General features: G+C 43.3%; 1 protein-coding gene across 3 annotated transcripts in view; it reads right to left on the reverse strand.

Moving 5' to 3' along the window:
* The window catches only part of DNAAF11 (dynein axonemal assembly factor 11), an 83395-nt gene that overhangs the window by 38948 nt on the left and 23931 nt on the right, over positions 1-20516 (reverse strand). Inside the window, exons 4-8 of one of the 3 annotated variants that reach the window (XM_039240188.1) lie at positions 19745-19917; positions 16518-16720; positions 10169-10360; positions 7607-7684; positions 2170-2235 (exon numbers count right to left, since the gene is read on the reverse strand). In XM_039240188.1, coding sequence (XP_039096119.1) covers positions 2170-2235; positions 7607-7684; positions 10169-10360; positions 16518-16720; positions 19745-19917 — 712 coding nt within the window. Of the gene's footprint in view, positions 1-2169; positions 2236-7534; positions 7685-10168; positions 10361-16517; positions 16721-19744; positions 19918-20516 lie in introns of all 3 variants that reach the window. The other 2 variants (XM_039240187.1, XM_039240190.1) reach the window with 2 other exon arrangements.

Genomic DNA, 20516 nt, shown 5'->3' on the forward strand with positions numbered 1-20516 from the left:
CACTTTAAAGGAAGGTGGGCTGGTGGCACGTGGGCGGGAGAATAAAGAGGAGGCGTAATGGGGCATCTTGTCATGAGGAGGAAGGAACACACAAAGGACTAGCCCTTCCTCACGAGAGCCGAAGGTGGAAACAGCCCACATGGCATCAACCCGCGAACGGATGAACAGAAATGCGGTGCATGCGTGCATCAGAATATTACTCGGCCACAAAGAGGAAGGGAATTCTAATACCCGCTGCAACACAGATGAGCCCCGAAGACGTGATGCTATGTGAAAGGACACGAGACCACAAGTGATCTTGTTTATACGAAGGATCGAGAATTGGCAAATCTATAGAGACGGACGGCAGACTCGCGGTGGCCAGGACGCGGGGAAATGAGGAATGACTACGTAATGGCTACGGGCTTCTGTTCTGCGGGGACGAGGGTGTCCTGGAGCTCAGTGGTGGCAAGGCTGCAAAGCATCGTGGCGTTACCACGGGCCACTGCACCGGACACTCGAAATGGCTGAAATGGCGACTTTTAAGTTATGTGTTCTTTACCACAATTAAACAAAGCGGAACGTCGGCCTGTGAGTACATGTTCCGGCCCCTCTGGTTACTGTAGTTACTGTGACAAGACTCAATCTCTGGAAATTAACTCCCTTTTGGAGAAATCTGAGGATAACAATCCCTCTTCCTTCACTGGGTTACTGGAAGATCAGATAAGATAGAGCACAAAAGACAGGCCTTAAAAAGGAAAGGACTTTATTCTAATTCATGTATGTGAATGTTCACTGGCTCCCATTACCAGTGTCCATTCATTCATTCATTCACTCAGGCATTCATTCATTCCTGCACTCGCACGTGCTAGGCACTGCTATAGGTGCTGCAGACATAAGGAGGCCCGAACAAACTTCCTGTCTTGACCACACATTTTTGAAAATGCAAGTAAATGTATAGTTTGTCAGGGAGAAAGCAGAGAGAGGAGGGAGGAAGTGCCGGGGCAGGGGTAGGCACTGCAGATGGTGGGGCAGAGAGGCCTCTATATAAAGTGACATCTGACCGGAGGCTCACAGGAAGTAAGGCAGCCGGCCATGTGGACATCCAGGGTGATGTGGTGTGGGCAGAGGGAAGCACGGTGCGAAGTCCTGAGTCACCAGTGCATCTGAAAGGGTTGGAGAAGCGGAAAGACCCTGTACGTGGACCCTGAAGTCAGAGGCCTGAAGAACAGTCAGCCGAAACCTAAAATTCTAAAGAAATGAGGCTGGGACGCAGCCAGGGGAAAAAGTGTCTGCTGGAGATAAAGAAGCTGCAGGGTGCACCACTAGGTCTCTAAGATGGGACTGGAAAGTGGGGGCCATCACCCACTGCCTGGTGCCTACTATCACATTAGAGTTCTTGGAAAAAACAAGGAGGAATATAAACGTGCAGTGGCAGTAGTGAAAGCCAAGGGGCCAGTGGTAATAGTGTTAGAAAACAGCAAAGCTCGGGGTGCGTGGGTGGCTCAGTCAGTTGAGCATCCGACTTCAGCTCAGGTCATGATCTCTTAGTCTGTGAGTTCGAGCCCCATGTCAGGCTCTGGGCTGACAGCTCAGAGCCTGGAGCCTGATTCAGATTCTGTGTCTCCTCTCTTTGCCCTTCCTCTGCTCATGCTCTGTCTCCTTGTCTCTCAAAAATAAATAAATATTAAAAAAGAAAAGAAAAGAAAAGAAAACAGCAAAGCTCTGACAATTATGTGAACTCTGCCTTAGGGGCACCAGGGTGGCTCAGTCGGTTGAGGTTTTGATTCTTGGTTTCAGTTCAAATTGTGATCCCAAAGTCATGGGCTGGGCATAGGGCCTGCCTGGGATTCTCTCTCCTCTGTCTTCCCCCTGCTGCCCACCAGCTCATGCGCTCTCTCACAAACAAAATTTAAAAAATTAAAAGTAAATGACTAAACTCTGCCTTAGAAACAGATAGTCCAAAGTTCATAGCCCTAGGATTTTGGGTTTATTTACTTCTGCCTTTATTTTCATTTTCATGCTTTTTAAAATTACAATAAGTTCTCAGTCTTAAAAAAAAAAAAAAAAAGCAAAACTTCTTCATTTGGCAAACCAAATTCCATTACAAAATACTTCAGGACTAAAGAGATGGCACTGAGAATGAAACCAGAGAAGTCATTAAGTAAACCCATAATAAAATGTCTTTACCTATAGACAGCAAGGTCCAGGATGATCTCGTTATGTTTTTCATCATCTTTCAAGGAGAAGTCAAGTCTAAGGAACAATCCATTTGGGGGAAGAAAAAAAAAAGACATCTTTAGCAATACTGTATAGGTAACCCATCCCCTTATCAAAAGTAAACTTGATAATAATTATATACTAATCTCTGATGACAAACATATTTTGGTAGGTGGACAACAAAATGTCCATGTTATTTAAAAATCTCAACAGAAACCTATAATATATGCATAAATTATTTGTTTACATTGTTGAAATGTGAGAATCCTAAGGTAAATTACATACAAAAAAAGTGGCATTGGTGCAGAGATAGAGACATCTGGTGGTTAAAGCTTTCTTTTCTATTTCATTCAAGTTTGTCAGAAGCAAAACTAAAATGTCGGGATTGTTTATGGGGAAGAAAATGTTGTATCGGCCTCCCTTATCCAGCATTCTATACCTTCAGTTTTAAATAGTCCTGTCTTCCTTCTTTCTCCTGGCCATCTTTTTTTTTTTTTCCTTCTTTCATTGTTGACCTTTGCATCACCCTGGAAAATGCTGAGACACTGCCCATGATCTATCACCTCCATATAGATGAAGAAACAGAGAGGTTCAGAGAGGTTGACGCAGCTGGGAAAGAGGCCACATGTGCCTGGAGAGGCAGGATTTCAAAGTCCTACGTCTTTCAACTACACCGTATGACTGGATCTTAGGTATAAATTCCATAGTGTCAACATACCATTCAGAATTATTTGGCTGATTTATTTTGAGCATTTCACCTGACATACCGTTCTGTAAAATATATAATAAAACAATATTAAAGGATGTATGCTAAATTGTTTGGAACGATTTGGCCATCCCCAAAATGTCTGTGTGTGGCATATTAAAATGTCCCTCTCAGTGCTTTCAACGACCCAGCCATGTGGGACTCCTTCGGTTGCTCAAATGACTCATGCATTTGTGATCTCATTTTAGGAGCTTTCTTATGTGCTGGCCCTTCTGCCTTGATTGCCTACTGTCCAACTGTCCAGCCAGCCAACTTGAACTCTCTCTTCATAGATCACTTGAAAGGCAATTTCAGAGAGGTTTTCTACAGTAGAGATTGCTCTTCATTCCCACCACGGTCCACTTCCCCTTTACCCACAGTAATAGGACCCCTGATTTTAACTAGGAACATAGCCGGGCAGAATAAAGATGACACCTTCCTCCCTCCCCTGCAGCTGGGTGTAGTCACGTGGTTGTTTCCTGAAGGAGAGCACTGTTTGGCACTCTCCAGGATTTCCCCAAAGAGAGGGCATGTGTGCCTTTTTCTTCCGTCTTTTTCTTCCCCCAGCTGAACAGAATAGACTATAAGAGACCGAGTTATGAACGACGAAGACTACTTAGCAAGCTACGGCAACTCTCCCGGCAAGAGGTAGATACCATGTTCCAAGGTGGTAGGGATAGAGTTAGTGAGAAGCAGTTGGATGGAAGGAAGAGATTCTAAGGTCACTTATGAAATGACAGAGAGAAGAATCAAGGATGAATCCAAGGTGGATGCTCGCTACTGACTTGGAGACCACCGGGGGACAAGCATGTTATGATGGAAAGTGCTAGTGGGGATAGAAATTAGGACTTCTGTCCCTGTCGTGGTAAGTTTCTAATACCTATTTTGTAATCACATGGTGAGGACAGCTATCTCATTAAACATCCAAGTCTTCAGTTCAGGGAAGAGGGTGGGTCTGGTTGTAATGTAAAGATGGTGTTTAAAACCATGGAATTTGGTGGGAGCCTCACAGGGTCAATGGGAAATGAGAAGGAAGCTGAGGAGTTGACCCCGGAACACTAGGTACATCACAAAGAGAATCTGGCAAAGCCTATGAAGAGGAGGAGGTAGTAAGTTCAAAGAATATGAAGGAAGATTTTGGGAAGGGAAGAAATTGCTATCAGAAGGAAGATAATGATCAATTTGGTCAAATTTGCTGGGTCATGTACATAGGGCTTGAGATTTTAAATGATGTGACTGAACATAGGGATAATGTGACCACGCAACACAGAGATTATGTGACCACAGAACAACACAGAGATGATGGATGTGACCATGTAACAGAGATGATGTGAACACAGAACATGGAGATGACATGAACACAGAACATGAAGATGATATGAATGCAGAACACAGAGATGATGTCACCACGGAACAGGGAAATGATGTAACCATGGAACACAGAGATGATGTGGCCATGGAATACAGAGATGATGGATGTGACTACGTAACACGGAGATTATGTGAATACAGAGCACGGAGATGACATGAACATAGAACATGAAGATGATATGAACACAGAACATGGAGGTTATGTGAACACGGAACAGGGAGATGATGTGACCATGGAACACGGAGATGATGTAAACATATAGAAATGATGTTAACTACAAAAGTTTTATGTGACAGGCTATGCAGATATGGTTTCAAGAAGGAAAGTGAAGGGAAGAACTGGTGGCTGAGTCTAGGCAGCCCCATGGAACAGCAACTATAAGGAGGGGCAGAGAAATTGGGCTGATGCTGCAAGGGAGACTAGAGAAAGGGAGCTCTCTTATTTTTTTTTTTTTTTGCTTGGTTTTTAAGATGAACAATATAGGGGCACCTGGGTGGCTCAGTCAGTTGAGCATCTGACTCTTGGTTTCAGCTCAGGTCATGATCTCAGGGTTCGTGGGTTTGAGCCCCAAGTCACGCTGAGCACTGCTGGTGTGGAGCCTGCTTGGAATTCTCTTTTTCTCTCTCTCTTTCTCTCTCTCTCTCTCTCTGCCCTCCCCTGCTCATGCTCTCTTAAAAAAAAAAAAAAAGATGTATGCTATCACAACATCTGTATACTGATGAGATCAATCTGGTAGACGGGGGAGAAGTGATCTTGAAGAGAAGAGATCACTGCAGAAGCAAGTCCTCCACAAGAAGAGGGCTGGGACCAGTCTGTGAGCAGAGAGAGTGACTCTGGAGGGGAAGTTCACCCACTGCAGCAGGAGACAAGAGAGGATGTGGCCCGGGTCCAGGGACACTGGTAAACTGGATGGGAAAACTTCAGGCTGCTTCTGTTTTCTCTATGGAGTAAGAGACAAGGTCCCCGATAGGACCACAGAACAGACGTAGGAAGGGAGCAAGCGGCGTGAAAGCAGCCTACGGGAGACGGGAGGAGTGGGCACCCGAGAAAGCACAGCATGACAGCCGGAAGTCCACTGGAGATCCATGGTGGGAAGTTCACACTGAGCCCAGTAGAGCTGAATGTTTTCCTCCAGCCGCGTGGGGACAAGCCCGGCACGGATGGCATGGTGGACTCAAATAGGGCTGAGGTTACATGAGAGGATGAGGGAAGGAAAGGACAAGAGCCTTGAAGACACGTGTCAAGGACAAATCTCTGAGACGAGCCATAAAAACACAGCACAGTGACAGCGATGACAAAAGGGGAGGGGAGAGGGCAGGCAGAAAAGCAGCAGACGGAACAGATTCCTGTTCTCATCGGGGCCTCTGATGGGGGGCAGTGCAGGGAACTCCCAGGGGCACAGGAGGTGGTGCCCAGTGGGACACTCGAGGGAAGATTCTGGAGGCAGAAGAGATCCAGAAGATGGCAGATCTGAGAATAAAAGTGGATTGTGCGGCCGGGCTGAGGTCAGGGGGGAAACGAGCAGGGAGTGAGGCAGGGGGGCAATGGAAAAACTGAGGCTTTGGTGGATTATCTACAAGTAGGATGCAGTCACGTGACAGGTGATGGGCGGAGAGGCAGAGAGAGGGACACACTTGTACGGGGGCCGCCTGTCGGTGTCTTCTGCAGCGAGGGGGCGGAGGGCGAGCGTGAGGGCTGAGCAGGGGTCAGCAAATGACCGCGATAAGGACAGAGGCAGTATATCTAGACGGCCCCGGCTCCGAGGGGGCTGGGAAGTTTCAGGGAAAGGGAAGAAGAACGGTCTGAGGGTAGCTACCAGGTTCCACTTTCCTTGCGGTATATGTAAGGAGGGCTGCTGTGGAAGCAGAACCCTTAGCTTCCCTTAGTGAGAGAGGATAAAAGGGAGCGTGAGAGAAAAGGTTGAGGATCTAGGCTTTCCTGATGAACACCTGCACAGTGGCAGGGAAGGAGGGGTCAGGGAGAGGGAAGAGAATGCAGTGGATTGGCGGGTGTACAGAGTCGCATGGGAGTAAGTTTCCGGGGTGTTGAGATGACACAGGAGGGCAAGGATGGGTGATGACACCAGATGGAAGGTTGGGGGGGGGGGTGGTGGATACGCAGTTCTTCACAGAATCCCCCTCAATGCAGTTAGCAGGGGTGCGGCAGGGAACGTGGGCAGTGTGGTCTAACCCGGTGCCCAGAGAGCCCTGAGGTCTCCCTGAAGCCCCCTGCTGTGGGCTGAAGACACCGTCTTCCCACTAGGTTTCTGAGTTCGGTGAATGCAGACACCTGTCGTATTCACCGCTGCATCCCCATGCTTAGTATCGTGTCTCAGGCCATGTTAATTTCTGCAGGATAAAGAAGGGGTGTGTGTGTGAGGGGGTGGTAAATATAAACTTGATAGCGGAAGTCACTGGAACTGGGTGGGCACAAGCAAGTCAGACACACCATCTATTGGCGACGTGGCCTCGGACAAGTCACTCTACCTCTCTCAGGCTCAGATTGAACCCGGGAGAAAGAAATACTGCCTGGCACGTAAGACTGCCAGGCAGATGGAATGAATGATGCCTGGAAACGATCAGGACAGCGCCTTCATCCTGGTCCTGGGGTAGAAAATGAAATCATGAAAATAAACAGGCTTTGAACAATGAAATGAAGCCAACGGGATTTAGTCCAAAAGCTTTTCAGGCTGTATTTGGGCAATAAAATGTCTTTTGTTTTTGTTTTTTTTTTTAAATTTTGCCTGCTTTCTAGTTTTAAACTTTAAGATAGCCAGACAGGGCAGATAATATTACACTTGAGGATTTCCAGGTCGAATATTTTTCCTCTCTCATGAACTTCAGTGAAGTGTCTACCTCAGTTTCCTTCCTTAGCTCTCATGTGCTTTGCAGACGTGTCCCAGAGTGAAAGTAGAGACACCCAGGAAAGGTAGCAATGCTCTTAGCCAGCCTGTTCATGTAGCGCTTTACAAATTAATAAACATAACGGTAACGCACTTGGAATTTTCAGGAAGAAAAGCGTATAGGGCTCAAAGTTGCAGCGGATATATAACTAAGATTCCCATATGTCATGATCGTTTTCTGAACGCCAAGAAAAGGAAACTTTATGAACTTGAAAACATCATAGATGTTCTACTCTCAAAGATGCACAAAATGACATTCTTATTGGGGTTCCCGAGCTTTTGAAGAGCGGTTAGATATATTCTCCACGGAGCAAACCTGTAATGGAAACCATCGCAAGGATAGCCCCACGCGTGTGACTTATTCAGGCCTCTCTTTGGCCTCACGTACTTGGGTTCATTCACATTCAAGGCTTTTCCATCTTCAGTGATCAAAACCCTGGGCAGTTTCACTTTCTTCTTCTTTCCACTTCAGATTGGAGGTGGATGGGAACAAGGGGAGAGAAAAATCAAGTAAAAGGAATATTTTTGTGACACAGTTTAAGAAAAATTGACCAGGCATTTTTGAATACATCAATAATTCACTGTTATGAAGTCCATTCTCTTACTTCTATGCTGGGAATTGACAAGCCAGATTTCTGTATGACCGCTATTTATATATTTAAGGCAAAAATGTGACCAAGACAATTTGGCAGATAATTCAAAAGGGGGAAAAACCCCACATTTCCGTGAAACATCCATGAATATTTAAATTAGTCTATTTTATGCATGATTTACCCACATAGCTGTCAATTCTCCATTTGTGGATACAGCCTCTGCTTTAGTTAAAATTATAAATTTTAGGGCCGCCTGGGTGGCTCAGTCAGTTGAGCATCTGACTCTTGATTTTGGCTCAGGTCATGATCTTGTGGTTCATGACATTGAGCCCCTTGCGGTTGTCAGCACAGAGCCTGCTTGGGATTCTCTCTTTCTCTCTCTCTCTCTCAAAACAAATAAATGAACCTCTAAAAAGTTATAATTTTTAAAATGCCAAGTAGATTCTACTCTATAGAAATAAAAATATCAGTACATGAGAACCTATGTAAATAAATGTCTATCACAGAATTATCCGTAGTGGCAAAACTCTGGAAGTATGATGAAAGCCCGTCAGGGGAGGAAGAGTCATTGGCCCAAATATGGTATATTCATGCTATGAAATATTTTGTGGTTGTTAAAAAAGCATGTCTGCTCTTCACCTTACTGGTCTAAAAAGTGATGGAAAGTGTTGATGGAGGAAAAGAAACAGTGCAGATAGGAAAGATTCGTGGGATAGCATGAAAAATGAAGACCGTGAGCTCTAGCTATTTAAACATCACTGAAGATATATAAGAACCTAAAAAAGGCATATGTGGACAGGTTCTACAAGACCAGATGGAGGAACGTGTTTAGATGATAGAATTGTAGGCAATTCTTTGCCTTGGATTTCCATTCTTTTAATACCGATGTTGTATAGTTAACTTTATTTTAAAATGTAAATTTATTCACATTTTTCTGCAGTTTAAATGGTCCAGTTAAGTTAATATGTGCATGCACTGCATTATTCTCCATGACCAAGACCATTCAGGCAAACATCCAAAAGAGGCAAACATCCTACTATCATACACTGCACGGAGTGACTGGGTCTTGTATCAAACTCAGATGTACTTGTTTTAGGCTCTCAGGGAGAGAATATTTTTTCCTGGTTTCAGGCTCAATACAATGTATTATACAAAATATTGTACTCCATATACGTTTCATGTATGTATATGCATATAAATACAATGCATATATGTGTGTGTGTGTGTATATGTCAGAAGTACAGTACATGTTATATAAAAACATGCAGAATTTCCATTGCAGAGGGTTCTTAAGCTTGCAGAGTGCTTTTACATTGATTGGCTCCTATGATGTTCTTTGTTAAGAGCAGAGTAGGGAAGGCAGAAATGAGAATTCGTGTTTAACAGATGAGGAAAGAATTGAGGAGAAGTTAGGTGTTTGCCAACATCACGCAGAGAGGAAGTGACAGAGTTACCCTGTGAGCCCACATTGTCTGATGCTATTCCAGTGCTCTTCCCAAAGCACTGGGGGGCCTCTCCGTATACAGACCACCAAATTTTACAAACAAGCATTCTGGAAAAAATTCAATTCTCCTTTTTGTGCCTCCCCATCTAGCTAATGAATAAAATTGTATGGAAGCAGCAGAGATGGCTAATGGTCGTTTTCACTCTTTTGGTTTCTTGCTCAGTGACAACCACAGGGAAAGACATTGCACTTCGCTCCTATAACTGCTGTGCAGAAGACGGTATTTCAGAGCTAAAGGATCACACCCCCAAGCACGTGAATTGCAAGTACTTCCGTAAGTGATACATTTCACATACTAGACTTGAGCAATGACATGAAATGGAATGACACGGAGCCTGCTTTTAAAAAGCTTCTCTGACAATAAGAGCTTAAGCATTCGAGCTTCTAACAAATCGTCAAGTTATATCTAAGCAATTCCAGAGGTGAAGGCATACTGCCGAATGTCCAGGAGAGTTGTACTGGGAACGTATAATGCCTGATGAGATTGATTTCTCATTTTGCAAACTATGAGACCCAAAGGAACTTACTTGTCCCACAAAGTGACCTTTGTCTTGGTGCCGTGATAATTAGTATCTTTAACCCGGGACGTTCCTACTACTTGATTCATTGAAAGTTGTTAACAAAGCAAAGACATCCAAACAAAACCCTATGTAAAATGCTGTAATTCATGACATCCTAAAGAAGGCAGTTTGATATTCACAGATGTCAGTAGACACAATTCAAGAGGAAGCTGAACTTAGAAGCGAACTCAGTTAAGTGATGGCTAACAAAGATTTAACATAGAGAAGGAGTAAAACCCCGTGTGATCGTGGAAACACAGTCCTTAGGAGGGCATTGCATCACTGTGGAATACCTTAATTTTTCTTGGTCTTTCCGTTGTTTTTCCATGTGCCTAAGTGTTTCCAATCTAGATTCAGGAGTGAACAAAGAAGGCTTGTTCCAGAATGCCAGGTCATCCTCGTTGTCCTTGAAGTTTTTTTGGTTGTATCCTCCTTCTTGCCCTTCCGGTGCCTGGACGTGACCCTCACTCTCTACTGAAAACGGGCTAGGAAAAAGCAAGTAGACACAGAGCATGTAAGACTGGTACTGGATATCTGCGTTTCATCCCGAAAGCTGCCACTTAAATCTCTCACACATTTGTCTTATGTCGTCTTCTTATCTTTGAGTGACAAAATGTGTCTGAAAGAGAGCCAGTGTAAGCCATGTGGGGCGAACGTGCTGACCCAGATGGGACAGGCCCTCACCTCGTCATCTAACACAGGGCATACTGCAGTGGTCCATGGAAGGGCCCCCAGGCCTGGCTGATGTGATGACCTGAGGAGCCTCATGAAGGGGCACAGACGCCTAGATTGCCACCAGAAAGTCTACTCAACAGATAGTGGGGCTGGGCCCAGGGATCTGTGTTTTATAATAGTTTGCAAGAGGTTCTGATGATCAGACAAACTCAAGGACCACTGGGCCTTCCCAATCACCCCACCTCCTGTCTGGGCCTCCACACTGCTCCCAGAGAAGTCCTTACAGCAGGCAAATGAGATCATTATTAGTTCCAGGTTCTGTAATGATGCTCTATCTCCAAAATTCTGCAGTGGGTTATATGGGATCTTTCATGGAATGGCCCTTTATGGATAAGTTCTGATTTCATAGCTTTCTGTGGGAACAGTGCTGTGTTCTCTGTTTTTATTCATGTTTTATGGGCTATCAGAGTCCAATCGTGTCTCTCTGTGACATTGAACGGGTATATGACATAGTCAACATTCACTCAATGTGGATTCAAGAAATATTTATTGAGCAACTTCTTTGTGCCCAGCACCAGACACCCAAGCCAAGGTAGGACAGGGCACGATAGTACTTTCTGGAGATCCTATTCTAGCAGAGCAAAAATGACACCATTCACATAGTAAGCACTGGGGAACAACGTTGCTCACCTCTCCCTGCAACCTACCCTCTATTTTGAAAAGTCATTACATGGGAAAATCCACATGAAGCCTTTAGTACCAAGCATCGCACACAGGAAGTGCTCACTGAACATTAGATTTTTGTTGTTACTGAAACGAGGTAACACAAAAGGCTCCTTTAGTTGACCTTCAGATAAGATACTTTTTGAAGGGATAGACTCAAAATACTAGAACATGAGGTATAAACAAGATAAATAGAACACAGAGTAAGATTTTGCTTACATTTTTTTACATATTACGAAAGGTAACTAGATAGTTTAATAAGCAAAATAATGCAAATTGCTGAAAATGAATACTTTGCCATATAGCTACAGTTCTCTATGGTGTTCAAAAGGCTATCTGTTAAGGGGATCTAAAATATTCTATCACAGTCTAAGTAATCATCACTGAAATCATTGGTTCCATTTTCAGTTAAAAGAATTTGGATTTTGGGGTGCCTGGGTGGCTCAGTTGGTTGAGTGTCTGACTTCAGTGCAGGTCATGATCTCGCAGTTCATGAGTCTGAGCCCTGCATCGGGCTCTGTGCTGACAGCTCAGAGCCTGGAGCCTGCTTTGATTTCTGTGCCTCCCCCTCTCTCTGCCCCTCTTCTGCTCACACTCTGTCTCTCTCTCTCTCAAAAATACACATTAAAAAAAAAAATTAAAAGAATTTGTTTTTTGCTGGAAAGTGACTAACTGGTTCACTTTTATATTTTGTAAAATGTAAAAAAAAAAATAAACATAAACATAATTGCAGTTAAGAAAAACCATAGAAATATTAGCTAAATAACCTAAGTGTCCAAAGGCAAAATGTATGGAAATGTACACAGCCGGTTGATGAAGCAGACTGATGTCATTAGGATACGAACAGGCAAAGTGCTCGTCATCCACTTCCTTCAAATTTGTGCGCTCAGAACTCTCACCCACTCGTGAGCACATCCCACAGCCCTGTGGCCCTTTCAGAAATGTCCCATCTCTGCCAACACTCATTTTCAGGTATTAGAGACCTACAATTTATTTTAGACAGAGAGGAAGCCAGTGGGGGAGAGAGGCAGAGAGAGAAAGAGATGGAGAGAGAGAATCCCAAGCAGAGCCTGGAAGCCTGCAGAGCCTGACCCCGAACTCCATCCCATGACCCCGGGATCGTGACCTGAGCTGAAATCAAAGGTCTGATGCTCAACTGACTGAGCCCCTCAAAGGCCTACAGTTTAAATAAAACTTCACTTACATCCAAAGTGAAGCCCTTGCCCTCCCTCTCCACACCCCTCTCCCTTCACCTAGCTCATGACTGTGCTGTGCATGGGGAGAGGGGCAGGGGCTATGCCTTCACTCACCTACTCCTTCCCTCTGTATCCCACCTCACTGGCTTCTTCAGGACCCCTGACTTCAGAAATCTGGGCCTGGGACAGTGGATGGAGAGAATGAGCAAACATCTCATCTGACACTGAAGCTCTTATATGTCGGCAGCTGGCTCCCTTTCTAGGGCGATGCCCAGTGACTGGCTTTGTCTTGTGAGCGCATTTACAGGTTCTCAGAGACATTACAGTAGGCTTCCAAGGACACCGTTCCCTGTCAGGGTGACCAACATACTACCCAGCTGGTCATTTGTGACAACTCATCTTCGGCCACTGACAGTCCACCCCAGTCTCTCACCACCGCTACTCGCTTGGACGTATCCTTTCTAAGACAGCCAAGTGCGGTTGCTGCTCCCGTGCGTACTTGGCCCATGCGCCCTTCACAAATCCTTGCATGACACATGCTTAGGGTGTAAGCTGATTCCATTAATGCCCATTCTCCTGATGCTCCTGCTCTGGGCTCTTCCAGGACACATCTCATCGTTTCAACGCTCCAGGCTGGAAGCAGGCTGCCTCTAGTCAAGGGGTGAGATGCTTGTGTCCCCTTCTCACAACCCCCCACATCTTTACGGCGTTTCTTCTTGCAGTGTTAAAAGGGGAGTGGCTCCCTACTCCTCTGTGACTAAGTCAATGACTCACTATTTTGATGACCTGCCCCCAGAATGTCTGGGTTTCTGTGTAAATAGGCTGAATGCAGTCACGGGAGAGATGGCTGATGGACCAGCCGGCCAGGCCTGTGGAGAAGTAACACGGCGAGAAACCCAGCCATACGCTTCTACTCGATGCAAGCAACAGATCGTTGTACGCATTTGTCACCGTGTATGAACCAAGAATAGGAGATGACCCCCCACGGTTTATGTGCCTATTATAGCTTTGATGCAAAACGCTGGGGGGAAATGCAATGAAAAAAGAATATTACAGTATAAACTCCCTTACGAACGTAGTTTTAAATATCAGAAGTAAAATACTAGAAAAATGAATGCAGAAATCTGTTACAAATATGTCGCGGGCAAGGTGAGTTTCTTCTGGAAATTCAAGGATGGCTTAATATTGGAAAATCTATTAGTGTGATCCAATACATCAATAGATAAACATGATTATCTCAATAGATGCCAAAAAAAGCATTTCATAAGACCTAGCATCTGCGATGATAAGAGCTCTTCATCAGCTTGGAATCAAAGGGAATTTATTCTACCACCAAAACCTTACTTACAGCAAATGCCTTACTTACTGATGAGAAAAAAGAAGTATTCTTTTTAAAGTCAGAACCAGATACAGATTCCCACTCTTACTGCTACCATACCCTACACTGGTGCCATAGCAGGCACCATAAAGAAAATTACAAAGCAGAGGCATAAAGATTGGAAATTTTTAAAAAGTTGCCATTTATACCAAAAAAAATGTGTTTTTCTTCATAGAAAAGAGGATCATCTACAGAGTAACTACGGAACCTTTTTAAAAAGGTCAGCAAGATTGTTTAATACAGTATCAGTATACAGAAATCATTTGCTTCTTTATCCATCGGCAAGAACCCATTATAAGAGGATTTTAAAAATCCCATTCTAAGAGATACTTAGAAATAAATCTAATAAAAGAAAACCTTTTTAGAGAAAATGATAAAACCTTATTGAAGGACTCAGAAGAAGGTCTAAATAAATAGAGAAAGCTATTCCACAGTTCAGCAAGGAAAGACTCAAAGTCATGAAGATGTCAACTTTTCCCTAATTAACATATAAATTGAATGCAATTTCAATCAAAATTACGCTAGGGATTTTTAGGGAATTTGAATAGCAGATTGTAAACTTCTAACAGAAAAGTAAAGAGCTAAGAATGGGCGGAGATAAATTTGAAAAATGGGAATACCTCCTACCAAATATTAAGATTTACCATAAATCTACAGATATTAAAACCGCGTGAAGGTGCATCCACGGGCTAGTCTAGGGAGCCCAGAAGTGGACACATGAGCGTGTGTGTAAAGGGTTCATGGTAAGGGTGGTGTTAGAGATCAGAAGAACAGCACCTTCATAATGGAGCAGACAATCAGCTACCCATATGGGAAATGACTGGCACCCTATCACCCACTGTAGTCAAAGGTTAATTCCACATAGATATGGCATGGGAGTAATGAAAAATTTCATTAAAGAAAACTTTCATAAATGAGACCAAAAAATAAAAAACAAACTTTACTATATTACTATTTTTTAATCCTATAAAGCAGAAACACTTACTAAAATTAAAGATAAGTCAAAGGCTGGAAAAAGATATTTGCAAAGCACATAACCATGAAGGAATCTGCATCTAGAATATGGAAGAACTTTAAGTCCATTAAAAAAAAAAAAACTTAACAACTTATTTAAAATAGGCAGAGGACCTGGAAAGAAGATATTTGAATAGCCAATAAAAATATAAGAAGACATTTAAGATACTGAAACTCACTAATAACTCTAGGAATGCAAATTAGGTAAAATATTAGATGTTATTTAACAAACAACTTGATTGGTCCATGTTTTAAAATATCATGTTATCGAATATCGGCAAAGATTAGGAACTCTCCTATACTGTTAATACAGAAGTATACATTAATGCATTTTAGAAACAATGGGGCAACGAATACAAAGTTGAAAATTGTTCCTAATTGATGACGTGGCAATATCACTGCTGAATGCCTTAGAGAAACTTCCATACCTTCACAAGGAGACATGAGCAACGCTGTCCGAAAGAAATGGAAGGAGGGAAACACCCCAAATGGCCACCCAATGAGGGAAGTCTGAACCTGGGCTGGTCTTCAGCTGGCACCCGCTGCGAGGGCCGTGCAGGTCATGAGAGCCGGGGCACATCCCGACTGGTCAAGGTCAATGAGTCACTAGCTATTAAATATTTTGAACATCACCTCTGGGATGATTGGTGATTTGTTTGTCCAGTGGAATGTCATTACACAGTTAGGATGAATGACCTAGCTCCACCTGTCTTTATAAGCAAAAACCTCAACAACATAACATTGAATGTAAAGTTGTAGAAAGATACCGTTTGTGCTAAACACACACACACACACACACACACACACACACAGCCATTCTTGCTCAAGGGAGGCAAAATCATATCACAAATATATTTAAAATATGGATGCAATCACATATACCAAACACACGCTTAACTTTCAGGATGTCAGACACACTGAAGAGGAAAGGGGAAGGGGATAGACTCCCAGTGATGTTTTATCTTTTTATGTTTTTTAAAAAGATCCAGAGCAAACATGCAAACCGTTGATATTTATTAAATCTGGGTGGAATTGTTGTGTCTATTGATGTTTAAAATATTTATGCATGTCTGAAATATCTTATAATTATTATTTTCTCAAGATTAAGAGATTCTGTTTTCAAACTATTAAAAGCTTTCACTATATGGAATCAAATCAACTAACTATGGCTGTAATTCAGTTAAATGAGGGTGAAAAATTCCGGCTTGTAAAAAAAAAGATCAATTTAGAGGCTTATTAATCACATTAAAATGTATTCATGATATAATTCATAAAACAGAATATTTTATGATGCAATCAAAATTATTTGATTTATAATATGCGATTTACATTTAACTTTTCTGAAATATCCCTGCTTTATAAATCAAAGTACACCTGTTAATTCATCTTTCCTGTGCATCTTATAGAGATTTGTCTGAGGGTAATTTCAGATGTAAATTAAATTTGGGAGTGAAGGAAAGCCTCAGAGAATTGCCACAAACAATGAGATGTTCATACCCTTCCCCCCAAATTCACATCACAATTTAATCTTCAAATCAGTCACCTGAAATATGATACTGTGAACACTTTGGGAAGAGAAAAGCCGTTTTTAACGAAAGTTGAGTAGAAAGTAAACCCTCATAATTTGCACACACAGTGACACTGAAATCTGCGCACCTCAGTCCCTCGAAGCCTGAGTGGCTTCTCTCCTTGGCCTCGTTTTCTTCCTCTTCTCGAAGTTTCCTCTGAGCCTCTTCCTTGTCTTGGGCCCGTTTGAGGCAGTAAGCTTCCTCCTGCTCTCTAACTTGTTGTTTAATTACTGGAAAGTTCTGCAAGGCCTGAATCCTTTCTGAACGCTCTATTTCTTTACCATCCAACCACTTGAATAAAAAACAACCAACATGGTGCCGTTATTCAAAAGTCGCAATTTGACTTTGGTTGGAATATTGTAAATTTAGAAAAAACAAATAACGCATCATAGTGATATGGAATTAAAATCAAAGTCATTAATGGGAAAGATCAGAAGCTTTGATCTAAATCAATGCTTATTTCATACAATTAACAGAGCTATAGCATATCTTTATGGGTAAAGTAATAAGTAGGTTGTCTGTTGAAACCAAATATTAGTGACAAGCTCTCAAAATACATTGATTTTATACCTGCTCACTATATAAAGAACATTAAGGCCTCAGGTCAGAACGGAGTTCCAAAGTGTAACAAGGTCACCTTGCAAATGCTCTCTACAAAAAAGGGGCCTTGTGTATTAGACAGAGTTGGGCTCTAATACAAATGGGCCCATTTTCTACCCTTGACAACAAACTGCACCCAGTATATTGCCCATTGTTATGGTCACTGTTTATACCTGTTATTTTTAAAGTAATTTTCCAAGCTGAAATACTAAAATAAAAACACCAATTAAAATGTGCAGTTTCAAAGCTACTAATTTAAAGATAACCTATTTATTTACCTAGCCCCATTCTACAAAAAGAGGTAAGGCATTTAGAAATGCGTGGTAGGCAGTATAATGGCCCCCCAAGAATGTTTGACTCCTAATCCTGTGAATGTTACCTACCATGGAAAAAGGGTCTTTGTAGATGTGATTAAGTGAAGGATTTTAAGATGGAGAGATCGTCCCGGGTTACCTGGATGGACCCGGCAGAACCATCAGCGTCCTCACAAGGGAAAGAAGGAGGCAGAAGTGTTAGGGTCTGGGGCACCTGGGTGGCTTAGCCGGTTAAGTGTCTGACTCTTGATTTGGTCTCAGGTCATGATCTCGCAGTTTGTGAGATAGAGCCCCCAAGTCAGGCTTCTTGCTGAGCATGGAGCCTGCTTGGGATTCTCTCGCTCTCTCCCTCTCCCCTGCTCACTCTCTAAAAATCATATAATCAACCCTCAGACCTTTAAGAGATATTAAAGAAGAAGGAGGAGGAGGAGGAGGAGGAGAGGGAGAGTCAAGGTCAAAGTCAGGGGTTGGCTTTGTGGATGGAGGGAGGGGCTACAAACTCAAAATGCAGGGAAAGGAATTCTGCCTGGAGGGGCGACCTGGGGTGGGGTGTGTGAATGAAGGAACAAAGAATGCAGCCTGGCCCACACCTGAACCTTAGACTTCTGACTCCAGTATTGCAGGAGCATAAATCTGTGTTGCTTTAAGCCACCACGTTTGTGGTAATTCACTATCACAGCAAAGGGAAACTAATGTAAAGGGAAAAACACACGAAGACTGGGTAAAATATAAATTTAAAAATTATCAGGATCAGTAGAATCATAAATCCAAATTACAATGTTGAGATTTGGAAAAAAGAATTTAAAATACATTTGGACACAAGGACTCACATGACTGAAGGCCAAGGAGCAACATGGGGCTCGGCTGGGCGGGCCCCTGCACCCCACCCTGGGATATGGCTCAGAGTGTTATGCTCCGGGATCTGTGTCGATGATATTCTGGTTCTCATCAGTTCATTTTGTTAGTACGTTATTGGATAATGAAGATCAGCTTGGGTTATGCTTGAGCTAATTTAGCATTTTATTCTAAATATACATTCTAGATTCAATTACCTGAGTCACTCATTCTCTTAATCAAAAAAAATTTCACATTGGAAGAAATGTGTTCCATGACTCCACAGTCTCGCCTATGCAGAACACGGCGGTCTAAACACAAACGGCCTCTGAGAATAGAGGAAAATGCCTGTCGTGAAGCCAGTGCAGAAGCATGGGGCCACACGCCGGTCACAGCCTCTCAGAATGGCATGAAAGTTAACATCACTAGTTGAATATACTCAGGCATATGATTTCTCTAGAAACCATCCGTTTTTCTCCCCCAGGTTCCAAAAATCCTGGGTTACGGAGATACAAGGTAAGATAGGAGCCACCTGGCGAGAGGCTCTCAGACGAGGTCCCTGGGCCAGCAGCATCAGTGCTGGCGGCTTGTTAGAAATGAAAAATCCTGGGAGCCACATCAGACCTACAAATCAGAAACTCCGGGGCAGGGCCCGGCAAACACCACTCAAGTATTCCAAAGCACAGCGACGTTTGAGAACCACTGACAGGGAATGTGTTAAGAGAAAGCAGTGATAAGAAGAAAATAAGTATAAAAGCACAGTAGCTTGAAACAGTAACACAAAGGTATATAGTTGTGGTCATCTCAAAGACTCTTAAGTTTTCAGTCTGCTGTCAGTAATGACAAACGCCCTCCCTGACTACACGTTAGTAGTTCAGGGGCGCCCGGGGCTCAGTGGGTTAAGCGGCTGACTCTTGGTTTCAACTCAGGTCAGGATCTCACAGTTCATGAGTTTGAGCCCTGCATCACTGACAGTATGGAGCCTGCTTGGGATTCTCTATCTCTTTCCCCCGTTCTCTCTGCCCCTCCCCAACTCGTGTGCACTCTGTCTCAAGATAAATATATAAACTTAAAAAAAAGAAAAAGAAACAGTTCAGGTAAGCTCTGCTGGGTTCTGAAAGGAGAAATGTATTTAATTTATTTTTCAGGAGTTTATTAAAGCTATTAAAACAACTTTAACGTTGTCCATAAGTCAAAGGATTCATTTTGATTTTCTGGAATCTTCCCTTCTCTAAAACTACACGTTCCCCGACAATGCTGTGAAGAAATCAGGCGTCACTGCAGTTGCCTGTTTTCCTTTCTCTGAGGTTTCTGCATCATTAAAATCAGCGTACCTTGTGGCGCCTGAGTGGCTCAGTCGGTTAGACTTCCGACTTCGGCTCAGGTCATGATCTCACGGTGTGTGGGTTCGAGCCCCATGTCAGGCTCTGTGCTGACGGCTTGGTACCAGGAGCCTGTTTCAGATTCTGTGTCTCCCTCTCTCCCTGCCCCTCCCCACTCACGAGCTGTCCGTCTCAAAAATAAATAAACATTAAAAAAATAATAAAATAAACTAAAATAAACATACCTTTAACTGTTGTAGAGTTGCCACCACGAACTGCCTGTAGCCGTCAAAGTCAGCACACGGGTTACCCATGAGAAAGAGCTCCTTCAGGTGGATATTGTGCTGAAGGGTTTTAACGCTGCTCAGCTCTCCAATGAAATTTACGGTCAAGTCGAGTTTTGTCAGCCTTTCACATCCTGTTGAAAGAAGTGAAGAGAAAACGATGCCAAAAAAAAAAAATTCACACTGGTAATAAACTGTGTGTATCAGCTCATAGCAGAGACCACGGCTGGGATATTTTAAGTCCACTGATTAACTGCATAACCCCTGGGGCGCCTGGGTGGCTCAGTTGGTTAAGCTCAGCTCAGGTCATGATCTCGCAGTTTGTGGGTTCGAACCCCGCGTTGGGCTCTGTGCTGACAGCTCGGAGCTTGGAGCCTGGAGCCTGCTTCGAATTCTGTGTCTCCCTCTCTCTCTGCCCCTCCCCTATTCATGTTCTGTGTCTCTCTGTCTCAATAATTAATAAACATAAAAATTTTTTTTAAAAAACCCTGCATAACCCAACAAGTGGGTTCTCAGAAATAGCAACTCAAAGGGTTAGCTCGAACTCGTTTCTCAATCTGCATTTCCCCTTAGTCCCTTCAGCCAGGGGAGATCACTTTTCCTGCTCACATCTGCGAGCCCTGGGCTGGTTAACGGGTGCCTTTGGGCACCCCATGGTGTGGAGAAAACCAAGTCCCGGCTGCTGCTGCGGTGCGCCCCACATCAGGACACAGCTCCCTGCAGAATGGACAGC

This window comes from Hyaena hyaena, unplaced genomic scaffold, assembly GCF_003009895.1.
Source record: "Hyaena hyaena isolate Hyena2069 unplaced genomic scaffold, ASM300989v1 scaffold_169, whole genome shotgun sequence".
Taxonomy (NCBI): Eukaryota; Metazoa; Chordata; class Mammalia; order Carnivora; family Hyaenidae; genus Hyaena; species Hyaena hyaena.